The sequence below is a fragment of the Rhynchophorus ferrugineus genome, unplaced genomic scaffold (genome assembly GCF_030347505.1).
Source record: "Rhynchophorus ferrugineus isolate W39M unplaced genomic scaffold, kcgeb_rfMv2 rfM7, whole genome shotgun sequence".
Taxonomy (NCBI): Eukaryota; Metazoa; Arthropoda; class Insecta; order Coleoptera; family Curculionidae; genus Rhynchophorus; species Rhynchophorus ferrugineus.
The window spans coordinates 9,119,780-9,135,542 of record NW_027472586.1 but is presented as its reverse complement, the minus strand read 5'-3'; the positions used below and the strand labels follow the sequence as shown (position 1 = coordinate 9,135,542).

The window sequence follows — 15,763 nt, the reverse complement described above, 5'->3', positions numbered from 1 at the left end:
CTTCTAACAATTAATGTAACACAATAAATATGTACAACGTAAATTTTTTTTTCTATTCTATTGAGTCCAATATGGGTCCAAACACTTAAAACAAAACCACCTTGAAGACAGAAATTTAAAAACCATTACATTTGCAATGCTTTTATTGCGATCACAGTCCCACCTTTACTAGGACCTGATAAAATATTTCCCCAGGGTGGCCTATATAATTGCATTTCCATTTGTTCTATGATATCTATACATTAGAACTATGAATAAAGACATAACGTATAGAAATAACTGAAGTATTGAGTAACTAAGCATTGAGTCTTAACAATCATCATTCATCTATTTTAACTTATAGAAATTGTCGTCGACCTTACCCGAAGAAGAAGCCCGAATCTCCTCGATCAGAGACCTGGGAGGCGACGTCATCCCCAACACAATAGACCACGGACAATCCGCCATTAGAAACCAGATCGAGACCTCCCAACAAGAATGGGCCGCGCTGGTTTCCGCCGTGGACAACGCCATCGCGCAGCTGGAATCCAAGCTCCAGAACTGGTCCGAATACGAGAGACTCAGGGAGGACTGCTTGTCGTGGTTGAAAGAGACCGACAACAAGTTACACACGATCGATCTGAAGGCTACAGCCGACGAGAAAGAACGCCAACTGGAATCGCTGAAGAACCTCCAGGGAGAGGTCAAGGCCAAGGAGCTGGAAATCGACCAGGTCACCGAGCGCATCCAGCAACTCAACAAGACCAACCGGCCTTCGCAAGTGTCCGAACTGGGAGTGAAATACCAACAAGTGTGCCAGAAAGTCAAGGAATTAACGTCTCGCTGGCAACAGTACGTCAACAGCCATCACGATTTCAACGCCGAGGTGGAACAGTGCGAACAATGGCTCGAAGACTTGAACAAGAAACTGACTTACTGTTCGGACGTCAACACCGCATCTCAGAAAGAACTCGAGAAGAAGTTGGAGACTATTCAGGACCTCATCCTAAACAAAGAGGAGGGCTTCTCCACCATCCAAAAGCTGGTGGAGCTGGCTCAGACCGTCCTCGCCAACACGGCACCTCACGGACACGACGCCATCAACCACACGCTCTCCAACTTACAGAGCGAGTGGTCCAACATCGCCACCTCCATGATCGAGACGAAATCAATTATAGAAGAGGCTTTAAGAAAATGGTCCGGGTTGCTCGAGGAAATCAAGGACCTGGACAAGAAGGTCGAAAGCTTGGAAGCTCAGTACAACGAGCTATCCCAGCTTCAAGCCACGGCGTCCGAAAAGAAGAACCAACTGGACCGCGTCAAGGGTCTGGAGGAGAGAGCGCGATGCGAGAAGATCGAGGTGGACGCTCTGAAAGCTCAAGCCGCCGATGTCCTCCAGAGCAAGCGCTCCGAGGAGGCAGCCACCGCCGCTCAACAGATGTTGGATAGATTTGATGACATATTCAAGAAAATCCAGAAGCTCCTCCACGAGAGGGAACAGCATTATAAAGACCACAAAACCTACAAGGAGGCTTACGAGGAAGTCCAGATTTGGATGACGCGAGCTCAGGAGAAAGTACCCCAACTGAAGCAGAGACCCTTGGGCGATAAGTTATCCATTGAGATGTTTTCCGGACCTTTGGATCATCTCCTCAACAAGCAAGCTCAAGGCGAAGTTCTCCTGGAGAACCTAGAACACACTGCTCAAGTCGTCATTCCCAATACTAACCAACCCGGTCAGGACGCCATCAAAAACGAGATCAGAGCTTTAAGGGAAAGCTTCGAGAGATTATTTAAAGGTAAGTACTAAGTGATGAGGTTATTCGAAACTAATATCAACCATATTTCGATTTCCAGACCTGAAGCAACAACGGGAACAACTGGAAGTCGTGTTGGTTCACTGGCGCGACTACAAAGACGATTACGAGAAGATATCAGATTGGTTGCAGCAGATATCGATCCTGATCAAGAACCAGAAGATCGCTTTGTCGTCTAATTTGGAAGAGAAAGGCAAGCAAGTCACCGACGTGCAGGATATTCTGAAGAGATTGATTGATGGACGGGACCAGATTGACAAACTCAACGATTCCGCTAAAATCCTATTGAAATCTCCCTTAGAGACACACGTTAACAATCAACTTCAAACCTTAAACTCCCGCTACAAGACTGAACTAAACATGGCGACTGTGGTGTTGAAGAAAGTCGAAACTAACTACGAACAACACAAAGAGTTTGCAAACAACTTGGAAAAGGCCAGGGAATGGATAGACAACGCTCGCGATATCATAACTGAGTGTTCCGAAGCCATATCCAACAGCAGCAAAGACACAATGCAAAAACACTTGAAAGAAATCCAGGATCTTATTGGTAAAAGAGAAGAAGGGCAGAACTTAGTCCACGCCACGGTGAATTGCGGTGAGAAAGTCATCAGAAATACCCGGTCTGATGGTCGAGATGCCATCAACAAGGATATTAAAGAAATCCAGAACGACTGGGAAAGAATAGTGAAGAAAATGTCCACTGTTAAAGTGAACTTAGAGACCGCCCTACTTCAATGGGCCGATTACGACAGTTCCTACAACCAGTTACAACAGTGGATCACTGAACGTGAAGCCAAACTTCAACAAGTCATCGAACCCAAAGCCACCAAAACCAAGAAAGGACAGACGGGCCTCAGCGCTCTACCAATAGGAGACAAGAAGGCTACCCTTCGAGAAACTGGTAGCATTGTACAGGATATCGTCTCCTTTGAACCCATGATACAGTCAGTTACATCCAAAGCGGAAGACTTGAAGCAAGCTGCCCCTGCGTCAGAAATTTCGAGCAAATACGAGACTTTATCGAAGCAAGCTCAAGAACTGTATGCAAAACAAAAGGCTACGGTGGAACAACATCAAGCCTTCATCGACGCCGGCAATGATTTCGCACAGTGGCTGCGTTTAGCACGAGAGAAATTAGGAAAATGCTCTGAACCAACCGGGGACAAAGAATCCTTGGGTAGCAAACTATCACAAGTCAAAGTATTGCATAACGAGTTACCAATCGGGCAAAAGAAACTAGAAACCGCCTTGGAGGAAGGCGAGAAAGCTTGCCAGATAGCGGACGAGACCGACAGAGAAATAATCGAAGAAGAAATAGCCATTCATCAAGAGGAATTCGATACTTACGTGGATTCGCTGAACAACATCAAGAATCTTCTGGAAACTGGCATCGTCAAGTGGACGGAATACGAAGAACAATTCCAAGATGCTTTGGAATGGTTAACCCAACAAGAAAAACTGGTACAGTCTTACAATAAGCTTCAGAGCACTTTGGAAGCCAAACGAGCTGTACTGGAACAATTCCAGCTTCACTTACAAACACTATTCGATTGGCAAGGCGAATTAGATCGATTGAATATGAAAGCTCAATTATTATTAGAAACTTGCGCTGATTCCCGCGTCAGCAATGCCATCATGCAACTAGCAACGAAGTACAACGCTATTCTATCAATGGCGAAAGAGATAATGAGAAGATTAGAACTGTACTATCAAGAACACCAACAACACAGCGCCCTTTACCAAGAATGCCAAGACTGGATAGACCGAACACGCGATAAACTCAACAGCTGCCTAGACATCCCCAACAGCCTGTCGGAGATCAATAATAAACTCCAAGTAGTGAAGAATATAAGAACGTCAATCGAGCAAGGCCAGAACAAGCTGCGTTACATAAACGAGCTTAAAGAACGAGTCATCATGAACACCGAACAATCTGGTGTTGCCAAAATCCAGGAGGACACCGAAAACCTCAAACAGGATATGGAGAAACTCATCAACGACGTTCAAGATATCCGAAACAAACTGCAAACCAGAGCCAACCAATTGGAGGAAGCCCAGAAACTCTTGAGTCAATTCTTGGACTGGTTGAAGGACCAAGAGAACCAGATACAGTTCGACGACCAGTTCTTCAACGAGCTACCGGAGAAGAAAGCCAAACTGGAGAAATACAAGCAGGTTCAGAAAGAAATTGACACCCATCAAGCCTTGTTGGAGAAGTTGAAGGGCAAGGCGAGGGAAGACAACAGTATTCCGGAGGAAGAACTGGACAGAGTTGTTAAGAGATTCGAAGATCTGAAGGAGAAATTACACAAGGCGATTTCCGATCTGGAAGTACAAGTTGAGGAACACGAGCAATATAAAGCCTCCTATAACAAAGCTATTGAATGGATTAGAAAGTTACAATTGGAGGTTCAGGCCTGTTCGAGCTTACAAGACGAATTACCTCAAATCATCGAGAAAGAGACGAAAATCGAACAAATCTCCAACACTCTGACCGAATGTGATGATTTGGTGAACAAGACAATTAAAATGAGCATTGATGTCATGAAAACGACCGGAGACGAAGGCAAGGACATCATTCGTGAAGAGATCGAACAGCTCAACACTGACTGGGAGGGTTTGCAGTACATCTGCAACGACATCAAGAAATCCTTAGGAAGATGCAAGGATGCCTGGAAGGAATTCAAGAGCAATTGCGATACTATCCAGAAGAGCATCGAACAATTCCAAAATCGTGTTGAGAGCGAACAAAAATTGGAGAATAAACGCCCAGAGGATCTCGAGCGATGCAAGAAACTTTTGAGCGAAATAGAAGAACTGAAACCTAACTTAGAGAACTTGGCTGATTCCTGTGAGGTGTTAATGGAGCTCAGTGCAGTTGGCTGGGTGAGAGACAAAACCGTACAGCTTCAGTCAGCGTATACCACCTTACTAACTGATGCTCAGAGTTTGGTTTCGAAGGTCGAGAAGAATTTATCCGACCACACCGACTTCTTAAAAGCAAGAGACCTGCTGGAGAACTGGTTAAATGCCAAACACGCGGCAGTGCAGGATTGCGTGGTTACCGGAAGCGAAGCTGACATAAGAAAGAAACTCGAGACCGTGAACAACATCATAGCGAACATTGATGAAGGCCAAAAATTGTTATCGGCTCTTCAAGACGCTTTCGCCAAGGTGATCAACACCGCCACCACAGAAAAACAAAACGAACTCCGTCAGACGATGACCACCATGAGGAACAGTTGGGACCAACTGAACATGGACCTGAAATCAATCGAAGCTCAGTTGAAAGCTGGCCTCTTGCGATGGGATGAATACAACGACACCAAGAACAAGCTGGAGAAATGGCTGACGGGCGTGGAGAATACGGTCAACAAGAAACCGGACACCAGGGGCGAACTCAGCGAGATGAAGACGCTCTTGGAGAGATATAAGAACCTACAGTCGGAGATAACCAAGAAGGAGGAGGACTTGAACCGACTCACAGGTGAAGCCAAGGAACTGAACGAGTGGTCTAAAAATCCCGAGGTGCTGGAACAAGTACAACAACTGGAAACTCGTTTTGATAACGTCAAGACCGCCTGCAAGAACTTGCAGGATTCTCTCGATAAAGAACTGCAAGACTATGTTACCTATCAGCACAAACTGCAAGAAACCGAAAAGTGGTTGTTGCAAGCCTCCTTCCAATTGATGGCTCACAATTCACTGTACATCACCAACAGGGAACAAACTGAGGAACAGATCGCCCAACACGACATCCTCCTCGACGATATCCAAAAATATCAAGGCGTCATTGATGACGTTAAAGACAAAGGCCACCGCCAGATCAACAAATACGTTTCCACAGCTCCTACAGTACGAGACACAATCGAAAAACAACTAAACAACGTCCAGGATAGTTACAACTCATTATTACAAACGGCCATGCAGATCAAGAACAGACTGGATGACTCTTTGGCTAAATTCAAACAGTATGAAGATACTTTGGAAAGTATAATGGAGAATTTAGAAGAGTATGAGCCTATTGTTAACGAAGAGATTGACAAATCGATTGATAACTTGTCCCAAGCTAATGAAGCCTTAGAAACTGCCAGGGTATATATTGAATGTTATTCTAATATAATGTATATCTAATGTTATATTTTGCAGACACTCCACAATAAATTGCAGACCGAAAAATCGCGACTGGCCCTGGCTGTGCAAGCTTGTGAAGCCGCCACCGCCTCCATCAGCAGACCCAGCAGCCCCAGAGACAGTATACCACCACCAATCAACATCAAGGAGCTCGAATGCCGTGCCAAACTGGAAGACCTTATTGATCAAGTACGTAGTGGGTTTTGTCGTGTTTGTTTTTTTTTTTTTGTTATTATTACTGGCTGTTAACCAACACTCGCAAAGCTTGATATATTTTGATATTGTGTATTTTTTGATTAATGTTATGCACGGCACTGCTTTTACTTAGACACACAAGGAGTCGGCAACTTCAGAGGCATCTGATACCAAGTTGAAATTGCTCTTGGATCAACTTGTGTGCAATGATTTTGTTTCTAAATTGGATTGTCATATCACAAAGGTAAGTCACAATGAAACTATTTATCCATCAGGTCAATACGAATATGTTGTCATAAAGATGTTTAACATCTCTTCTTAATATACCATATAGTTTTAAATGATTCGGGTTGAGAAAGTTCTATGTCAGGCTTATGTGACATAGCACAAAAAATTTGTACTTCACATGTTGCCAGAATTCACAACAGTTTCTTTTCACATCCACGAAACACTTAGCATTACCTTATGAAGCTTTTGCCGGCTTCATCACAAGCGGTTTCACACGTATTAGCGTAAGTGATTCAGTTTGCATCATGTGTGATCATTGGTTTCAGGAAAACCTCGATTTCGTTTCGTTTCAAGAAATATTTATAAATGGAAACTCGATTTAGTTTTCATTGTTAATTCGTGGAACCTAAGAAACCTTCTTCAGCTTCATTTGATATCCAGTCTTGTAGGAATAGTTCAAAACTAACTTGTGATCGATGTTTAGTTCTTCGCAGAAGCCGTGAGATGAATTTAATCGATTTTTCCATCAACTGGCAAGCCGACTATCTTTAAGCCGACTAACTACATCCACTACTCATATCCAAAAATACCACATAATTTTCAATGACTATGAGTGAGTGAACTAGAATGTCCTATGACTGTTACCTCTCAAAGAGGCTTCATGAAAAACAAAATGCCATTCATCAACCCGATATCCTCCATAATAAAAAATATAATAAATTTCGTACTTTTTAAAATAGATGCCCAAAAGAAAATCAAATCCTCGTAATTGTGATGACCCAAAAATCACTTGTCGCACAGTCCGCAGCTTTTTTTATATAAATTTGCTAAAGTTGGATATTTAACTTGTGGTGCTGGTTTTACTTGAACCGAAAAAATCTTAATATAGCTTCAGTTAGTGGGAAAAAGTATGGAGGGTTTTCAGAGGTGGTATAGGGAGATGATGGGTAAGTACTGGTGTTTGAAAAGGAATCCATTTGTGTGAACAAAGCTTGATGTATTAGCGTTAGAATTCCAGAATAAACGACAAATTCATTTCATCAGTTTTTTTATTTCGAATTAACAGTTTGTCTTTATATTATATAGCGGACTCTCGATAGTGTAAACACTCAATAATGATTGCGTTAATGTACACACGGAATTCGTACCATTGGGTCAAATTAAACGCACGGTAACGTAAACAATATCTACGCTCGATGATGTGAACCGTTTTTATAAAGGATTTGGAGTTCTGGTAAATAGGAAAAACTTTAAAAAACACAAAGGTGGATAAAATGGAGAATTCCCCTTATAAGTGACTTTAAAACAATGGGAAAAACATGTCCAAATTATCCATGTCCAAATACTTTAAATTATTATTTTTTAAATATGTGAAAATATTTTACGTGCCTTAGAAATTTGAGGATTTTCCGCGATTTGCTCTGATTCCGCTAACAGATCTTTATTTGTTTCCAATGGGACCACCTCGTAAGTTCCCTCTTTCGAATAAAAAAATAATTTTGAAAATCGGTCCACAATTGACGAAGAAATCGGCGAAAATACATTTAAAAAAAATATACAGTCGAACGTAGAACCTTCTCCTTTTCTGAAGTCGGTTAATAATGTGTGTTCAGTTTGTTGTAAATAAATGTATATGTACGGGTCTGTATATGTATATGTACGGATGTAAAAATTTCGATAACATGAACCGCACGTTGGAATTCGTTCGCATTAACGAGCGTCTGCTATATAATAAAACAACTGATCAATGAATATCGAATTATATCGACGTATTTTGCCCAGGTACAAGCGCATCTCAGCAATTTGACGTCTTCCGTGTCCGAATTCGAGGAGAAGGAGAAGCAGAAGGCGGTCCTCCGGGACTGGATAGAGTCGCAGAACGGCACCGTGAACGAGTGGAAGAACAGACCGGTCAAATTGCGAGCGGACGCCGCCAAACAGGACCTTGGCAACATGAACGAGCTCCTGACGAGCATCGCGCAACGCAGGAACTACCTCACCACCGAGCTGGGCGGACCGGCCGACGCCGAACTCAACGGCCTGCTGGACCGCCTGGAGCGCGATCTCATGTCGGTCATCGCCGACAAGGAGAACAAGCAGGCCGTGCTCGACCAGTACAGGCAACAGCTTCAGGCGATCAACGGCTGGTTCGATACCCTCAACAAGCGCATCGATGCGGTGGACAAGGGCTCCGGCCTGAACTGCCAGCAGAAACAGAAAGCCATCGGCAATATCCAGACGGAGTTCGACGAGGAAGGCAAGCCAAAACTTGATGACATCAAGTCCCTGGCGGCCAAAGTGACGGGGATTCTTAACAACTTGGATTCGCAACAGATCGAGGAACAGATGAAGTCGGTCGACAGACGATACAACGACATCGCCAAGAAGCTGCAGAGGAAGAACCACGTACTGGAGATGACCAAGAAGGGCATCGACGATACCCAGAACGAAATCGACGAAGCACGAGCCTGGGTGAAGGAAAAACTCAACGGCCTTCAGAATCCCAAGCCTCTGAACTTGGAAAGTGGCAAAGTGGATGAACGTCTCAACGCTCTCAAGGACCTACTCAAGGACGCCGAGAATAAACTCATTTTGAAGGATACTTTATCCAAGCGTATCGGCAACATGACGAACGAACTGGAACCATCAGAGCACTCTCAGTTGGAGAGCGCCCTAAGGAACTTGGGAGGTGAGCAGGAAGCTTTGGTCGGCAAAATCAAGCAGGAAATAGACCGATTGAGTGCGGCAGCTAAGACCCGACGCGATTTTGAAAACAACCTGGCTAAGGCCAAGACCTGGCTGAAGAATAAAAACGCCGAAGTGCGAAAACTGAGCGGGTACCTCCCCCTTCAAGCCAACCAAGTGGAGAAAGAAATCGCCCAGCACAAGAACTACGACCAGCAAATAAAGGAGTTCAACGAGCGCGATCTCAACTCACTGTTCCAAATAGGTAACACCATACTGAAAGATTCCGATGATTCCGACCGAGAGCGTTTGCAGCATCTGCTCGATGAAGTCAAAGATGAGTACAAATCCCTCACGCAGGAGTCCGATCATAAACTAGCCGCCCTCACCCAACTGCTTCAGGGCAGAAAACAATTCGAAGGCGATATCGATCAATGCGTCAACTGGCTTAAGGAAGCCGAGGTCGCCACCTCCACCGACATCAGAATCACCAGTCTGGAGGTGTTGGAAGAACAACTGGCCAAGTACGAGAAATTGGTGGAGGATTCCAAGCAGGTCGAGGACGATATCGGAAAGATTTCCGAACAAGCCAAGGCGATACTGCCCACCATCAACGATTCCGACAAGATAACGCTCAAGGAAACCTTGAACAATCTCAAGGACCGTCACAACAGGATCGATTCTCTTATCAAAGAACGAACTGCCGATCTGAAACGCAACATTCAACAGATCAAAGACGCTCAAGCCCGCCTGGCCGAGAGCCTGGCATTCGTGAAGGAGATCCAGAATCAGCTTCACGAGCTCAACAAACCCATCGGCGCCAGGGTCGAGGACGTGCAGAATGTCCTATCGACCTACGAAAGGATTCTCAAGGATATCAAAGCAGACAAGGCAAAACTGGGCAATCTGCAGGGAGCAAACGCTACTGAGCTTCAGGGCGTGTTGAACATGCAGGATGAACTCATCAAATCCATTGAGGATCAGATCGCCAAGCTGAAACAGCTGTTGTTACTGAGAGAACAATACCTGGCCCTTATAACGGATATAATGACTTTCATCACGAAATACACGGAGATTGTGAGGGATGTGGAGAAATCCGGCGGTACCATCGAGGAGAAGATCAAAAAATACGACGACATCATTCTGAAGATCCAAGAATGCGAAGCTCTGCATGCCGCCGCTACCGATAAAGGTCAGCAGATCGCGCAGGATTGCACGGTACAAGATAGAAACGAAATAACAGAGCAGCTGCAGTCATTGAAACAATCGCTGAACAACCTAAGAAAAGCTGTTGAAAAACAGAGACAAGAACACGAAAATACCGCGGCCGAATATAGGAAACTGGCGGCAGAGCTGGAGGAAATCCTCGACTGGTTGCATACCAACGAGAGCACCATCAGATCCAGACCTCTACTGAACAGAGACGTTGAAAGTGTACTAAAGGAGATCCAGAAACACGAACAACTCACCACTAATGTCAACGAGAAGCTGGATAAACTGAAGAAGATTCAAGACAGCGTCAAGACCGACGAGTACCTTCCGGGATCTCTCCAAGAACAACTATCCGAAGCCACATCATTGATCAATTCCCTTCCCCGAGAACTGCGGGAACAAGCCACCTATTTGGAGGAGAACAAGAAGTGGAGGGACGAATACAACATCCTCAAGGAGAAACTCTACAGCTGGGTTAAGGAAGCAGAGATTCGTCTGGAGGCTAACAAGGACGGTGTCGACTTCGAGAACATCCTCACTGATTTGGAGGAACACAAAATATTCTTCAGCACAGAGTCTAGCATCAAGGAGCTGGTAGCTCACTCGCTGCAACAAGCTGCTGACAAGATATGGCCCAGTCTGACGCCATACGAACAAGAGGAACTCAGTAGGGAACAGCAGCATCACACCCAAGTGTTGAAGAACACTCTCAATTCCGCGAAATCACAAAGAGCTCAACTGGAACAGGACGCCGAGCTGTGGAAGGAATACTTGCAGAGCTTGGATAAAGTGAAAGCGATAGTGGCCAGAACCAAATTTGTGGATGAAGTCGTGTCCAACTTGGCCGGACTCCAGTTCAACATCCAAAAGATCGCCCATGCTCTCAACGACATCCAGGTAAGTGTTACTTCTTTTAATTATAACTAAAGATATAGTTTAAAAAATCTGGTTGGTACATCCGCATCTCGTCGGCGGTCTTTATTTTTATGTTCTAGATTTTAAAAGAGAAAACTGACTGTATAGATAACATTCATTTGTGACATATATTTAAGAAAATCCTTTCTATTTTTTTGCGAGAGAAATCTACTTAGTTGCCATATCAATATCTATATCGAAATTATGTTAGGTCTTATCAGAATTATCAAAAAAAAAATGTTTTACTTACATATCGGAGCGTGACTTACGCTTATCCTGATTAAACTAAAAAATTAAAAATTAATATAGTTGGATTTTAGTACAATTCGTACTTTTATGTGTATCGAGGTACTTAATTTTTATAGATATTTCAGGGAATTTATTTCATATGAAAAATAGACAACAGTCTTGTAAATATAGTCGAATAGTTTCTATGATATTATATTGAAACATGTCTCAGAAAACAAACATATTCTTTCAAAAAATAAATGATGGAAGAAGGATACGAATTTACAATTATCAGCCAGTGCTTTGAAATGTGTCTGTGCCTAATGCTGCCTTGAATACAACAAATTGTAGTGCCCTGTATATGACATTTACCGATAGTTTCATTCTATAGCGTTCCATATAAATTCTAAAATAACTTAGTATAGAATTTCGTTTCTTTTACCGTTCTTTTATAGAAAATTATATATATATATATATATATATATATATATATATATATATATATATATATATATATATATATATATATATATATATATAGTTTTTAAGTTATACAAAGGAAAGTATATTTTTTAAAAAATGAGTGTATTTCTGTTTATATCATACATCTTAAAAGCTATACATTCTAAAGAAATTTCATATATAGATATAAGGGTAAGAGGTAAAAAAAAGCACTTTTTCCATATATATATATAGTCTTGAAAATTTGTGTATGTCTTACGGTCCTTGGTGGTCTTACGAATTACCGATTTCGTTCCAATTCAAAGTCCAAGTAATATTCGGCATGCTAATTACGTTGTCGATTGCTAAATTGCATTATCTCTTATAGTTTCCGAGATATGGACTATCGAAATTTTACAATTTTGGCTCTGCTTCTAACTTGGGCCAAAATTGTAAAATGGTCTTAGGAATTAGCGATTTCGTTCCAATTCAAGTTCCAAGTAATATTCGGCATGCTAATTACGTTGTCGATTACCAAATTGCATTATCTCTTATAGTTTCCGAGATATGGACTATCGAAATTTTACAATTTTGGCTATGCTTCTAACTTGGGCCAAAATTGTAAAATGGTCTTACGAATTACCGATTTCGTTCCAATTCAAATTACAAGTAATATTCGGCAAGCTAATTACTTTTTCGATTGCCAAATTGCATTATCTCTTATAGTTTCCGAGATATGGACTATCGAAATTTTACAATTTTGGCTCTGTTTCTAATTTGGGCCAAAATTGTAAAAAGGTCTTATGAATTAGCGACTTATTTTCATTTTCTATTAATCATATATATATATATATATATATATATATATATATATATATATATATATATATATATATATATATATATATATATATATATATATATATAAATATATATATATATATGATTTGAATGAATTTTCGTTTCTTTCATATCAACATAATAAAAATGATTTTAAATAATTGATGCGCTTTTTCCGTATTATATAGTTGTGAAAATGGTAATTTTTAGATATTTTCAATGTTTTTACTGGCATTTTCATGAAAATAATAGCATGTTAATGAAAGCCACTGGGATTATAAGTAATTTTATGTTGAATTGAATGGTAGTATAATAATTTTTATACAACTTTATTTTTTAAGCTATACAGTGAAAGGTATATTGTCAGAAAATTAGTAAATTTCTCTTTATGTCACGTACATTTAAAATTATAAATTCGAAAACAATTTAACGTGTACTTTTGTTTCCTTCGGTTCAAAATAGCTTTATCTTTATTGAAGAAATAAAGTATATTCTACATTTTTATCTAAGATGTTGTTTCTGATAATATCATTTATTTTGACGTATATATCACCATAAATATTTATAAAAATGTATTTGATACGTTCTGAATAAATACTAAAGAACATACATTCTAAACGGATATAATAATTTTAAACCTTTTAAATTAAAACGATCTGAATTTGTTTATTATCACAGAGAAATTGCTATTATATAAAACTATATAAATATGTCCTCAATATCTCCTTTTGCTTAGTGTATGTTTCTTCACTATAATTCTCTTCCTCTGCGTCCTCACTTTCATAGATTTTCTTGTAAAACCTTTTCTACAGAGGCATATTAAATGAATTTCATATATTTGATAGTGAGGGTGGCTTTAAGAAGGTTAGAACATGACGACATCTACCATATATATCTGGACAATTACTTATCCAGTGATACATGTCCAACCATTTAACTATGACAACTGACTGAAATTATTTTCATTAACATTACTAAAATTAGAATTACTAAAAGGAAACCAACCAAGATATTTTATTTTCAATAAAGATTAAAATGTTGTAACAGAAAAATATGTAATAAATAATTTAGATAAGGGTTATTGTAAATTATCTATAGTGAATGGAGTAATATAATAATATAATTTTATATCCTTATCTATTATACTGAACTCAAAAGCTAATTTATTAATACACCACTTAATTATCTGTAGCTTTTCCTTTAACTCAGACAAATTATTATGATGTCCAAATTTACCTCAAGTATTTTGAGAACTGAAAAATCATATTATATAGATTTTTAAATGTGAAAAACGTATGGATTTAATTCTAGTAGCGCCATCTATGTATCAGGCCGGGGACTTTTCAATTGACCTGTTATATTTTAAATTGTTTATTAATAAGTTTATTTGCTTGTTTCTTCAACTAGTTAATACTAAGGTCGATTGAATTATTGACGATATTTTTTGAACTTGTCTGAAGCAATCGCTTCAAAATCAAAAAGGCGTCTAAATAAATATTGGAAAGCTCTGTTATTTCTTTTCATCTTTCATTCGTCTAACTCAAAATTCCTAGTAACATTGTTACCACACTAAAAAATTATTTCGAATAATAATTTTTGCGTTTTGTTCGACTATATTTTCCTTGAGAGTTTTCGAAAAACTTTATCCTTAATCGGCCGAACCGCCTTGGCATTGCAAATGGACATTTAATTTGAATAAATTGATTCCGTTTACCGCGTAACGAATCAACCGGATCAAAATCGAACGGTCGATTTTACCCGATACGAAACCAGAACAATGTGTCTTCAACATTTATGGATGACATTATCACGAGACGTTTTTATCGGGACTCAAAAATATACTCGAGATAAATTCCACGATGATGTCAAGGAGGTAAATAAAATTTGAATATATAATGTACAACGAACGTTTAAAATTAGAGGTAACGTAATTATTATGAAAACACGATAGCCGCCATTGCCGCTCGTTAAAATGTGTAATTTCGTGGAAATGATAGCCGGTCGCCGCTAAATCTACATTTATATTTTTACGTGTGCATTTAAAAGGTGTTTTTTTTTCGACGGATTTTATTTCTTTATTTCTAGATGGCTAATGTTTGTGGTAATATATATATATATATATAAATATATATATATATATATAATATATATATATATATATATATATATATATATATATATATATATATATATATATATATATATATATATATTCAGGTTGTAACTTGGGCTAAAATTGTAAAATGGTCTTTGGTGGTGTTGAGTGTTAACAACTTGAGTCCTAATGGCTATATTCCCACCTCAACGCACAAATCTGGACCAAATGTTATTCCCTTAACGTTCATCATAAGAGTGGCAATTGAACATATTTGCGACGGATGAAAAGATCTTTAAGCAGTAATGAAATAAAGATCTTAGAAATTTAACCGATCAATACCTAAATGCCATAAGATGAAACATTCATCGAACGTAATTCATTAAATAATATAATTGTTTCATGTTATCACTGTCTCATTATTTGACGTTTTATCTTATGTAAGTGACTATGATGTACGTATAAATTCCTTGAAGTAATCTATTAATTATTTCATTCATTTTAATCTAATAAACGCCAATCCATTTTGTTCCCAATTATATCGACCAAATTACCGGAGTGAGGAATATTTTTGAACAAAAATTAACGTAGCTCTAAATTTAAGGGCGTAAAATACAACTTAAAGATCAAAATGAATAATTTAACAGATACTTACACAATAAATGGCAAAATAAATAAAGCAAATTCTATGCGAGTTCGGGTGATAGTTCTGAAAACGGTACCTGAGTAACTAATTGTCAATGACAACGGTGAAAGTAAAAATACACATGAAATATAACAAGGATCGGCGATTTTCATGACAGATACTTCAAATATGGGGCAACAATACTGGTACTAATAGTATCGACAAGTAATGTTACTGTACAATGGTAGTCAATAGCAATGACGAAATAGCCATAATGGTTAATGAGAATCTTGGTCCATAGTTGTCAACAACAATGATGGACAATGGATAATAAGGCTACTATAACAACAGTTAACAGATAATAGC

The 15,763-nt window shown here is 39.5% G+C and overlaps 1 protein-coding gene across 5 annotated transcripts in view; it reads left to right on the top strand.

Annotated features, from left to right (window-relative positions):
* The window catches only part of Msp300 (Muscle-specific protein 300 kDa), a 232,527-nt gene that overhangs the window by 124,107 nt on the left and 92,657 nt on the right, over positions 1-15,763 (top strand). For 4 of the 5 annotated variants that reach the window (XM_076409219.1, XM_076409220.1, XM_076409217.1 and 1 more), the window contains 5 exons: positions 344-1,778; positions 1,837-5,894; positions 5,949-6,122; positions 6,262-6,372; positions 8,139-11,150. In XM_076409219.1, coding sequence (XP_076265334.1) covers positions 344-1,778; positions 1,837-5,894; positions 5,949-6,122; positions 6,262-6,372; positions 8,139-11,150 — 8,790 coding nt within the window. The remainder of the gene's footprint in view (positions 1-343; positions 1,779-1,836; positions 5,895-5,948; positions 6,123-6,261; positions 6,373-8,138; positions 11,151-15,763) is intronic. The other variant, XM_076409218.1, reaches the window with a different exon arrangement.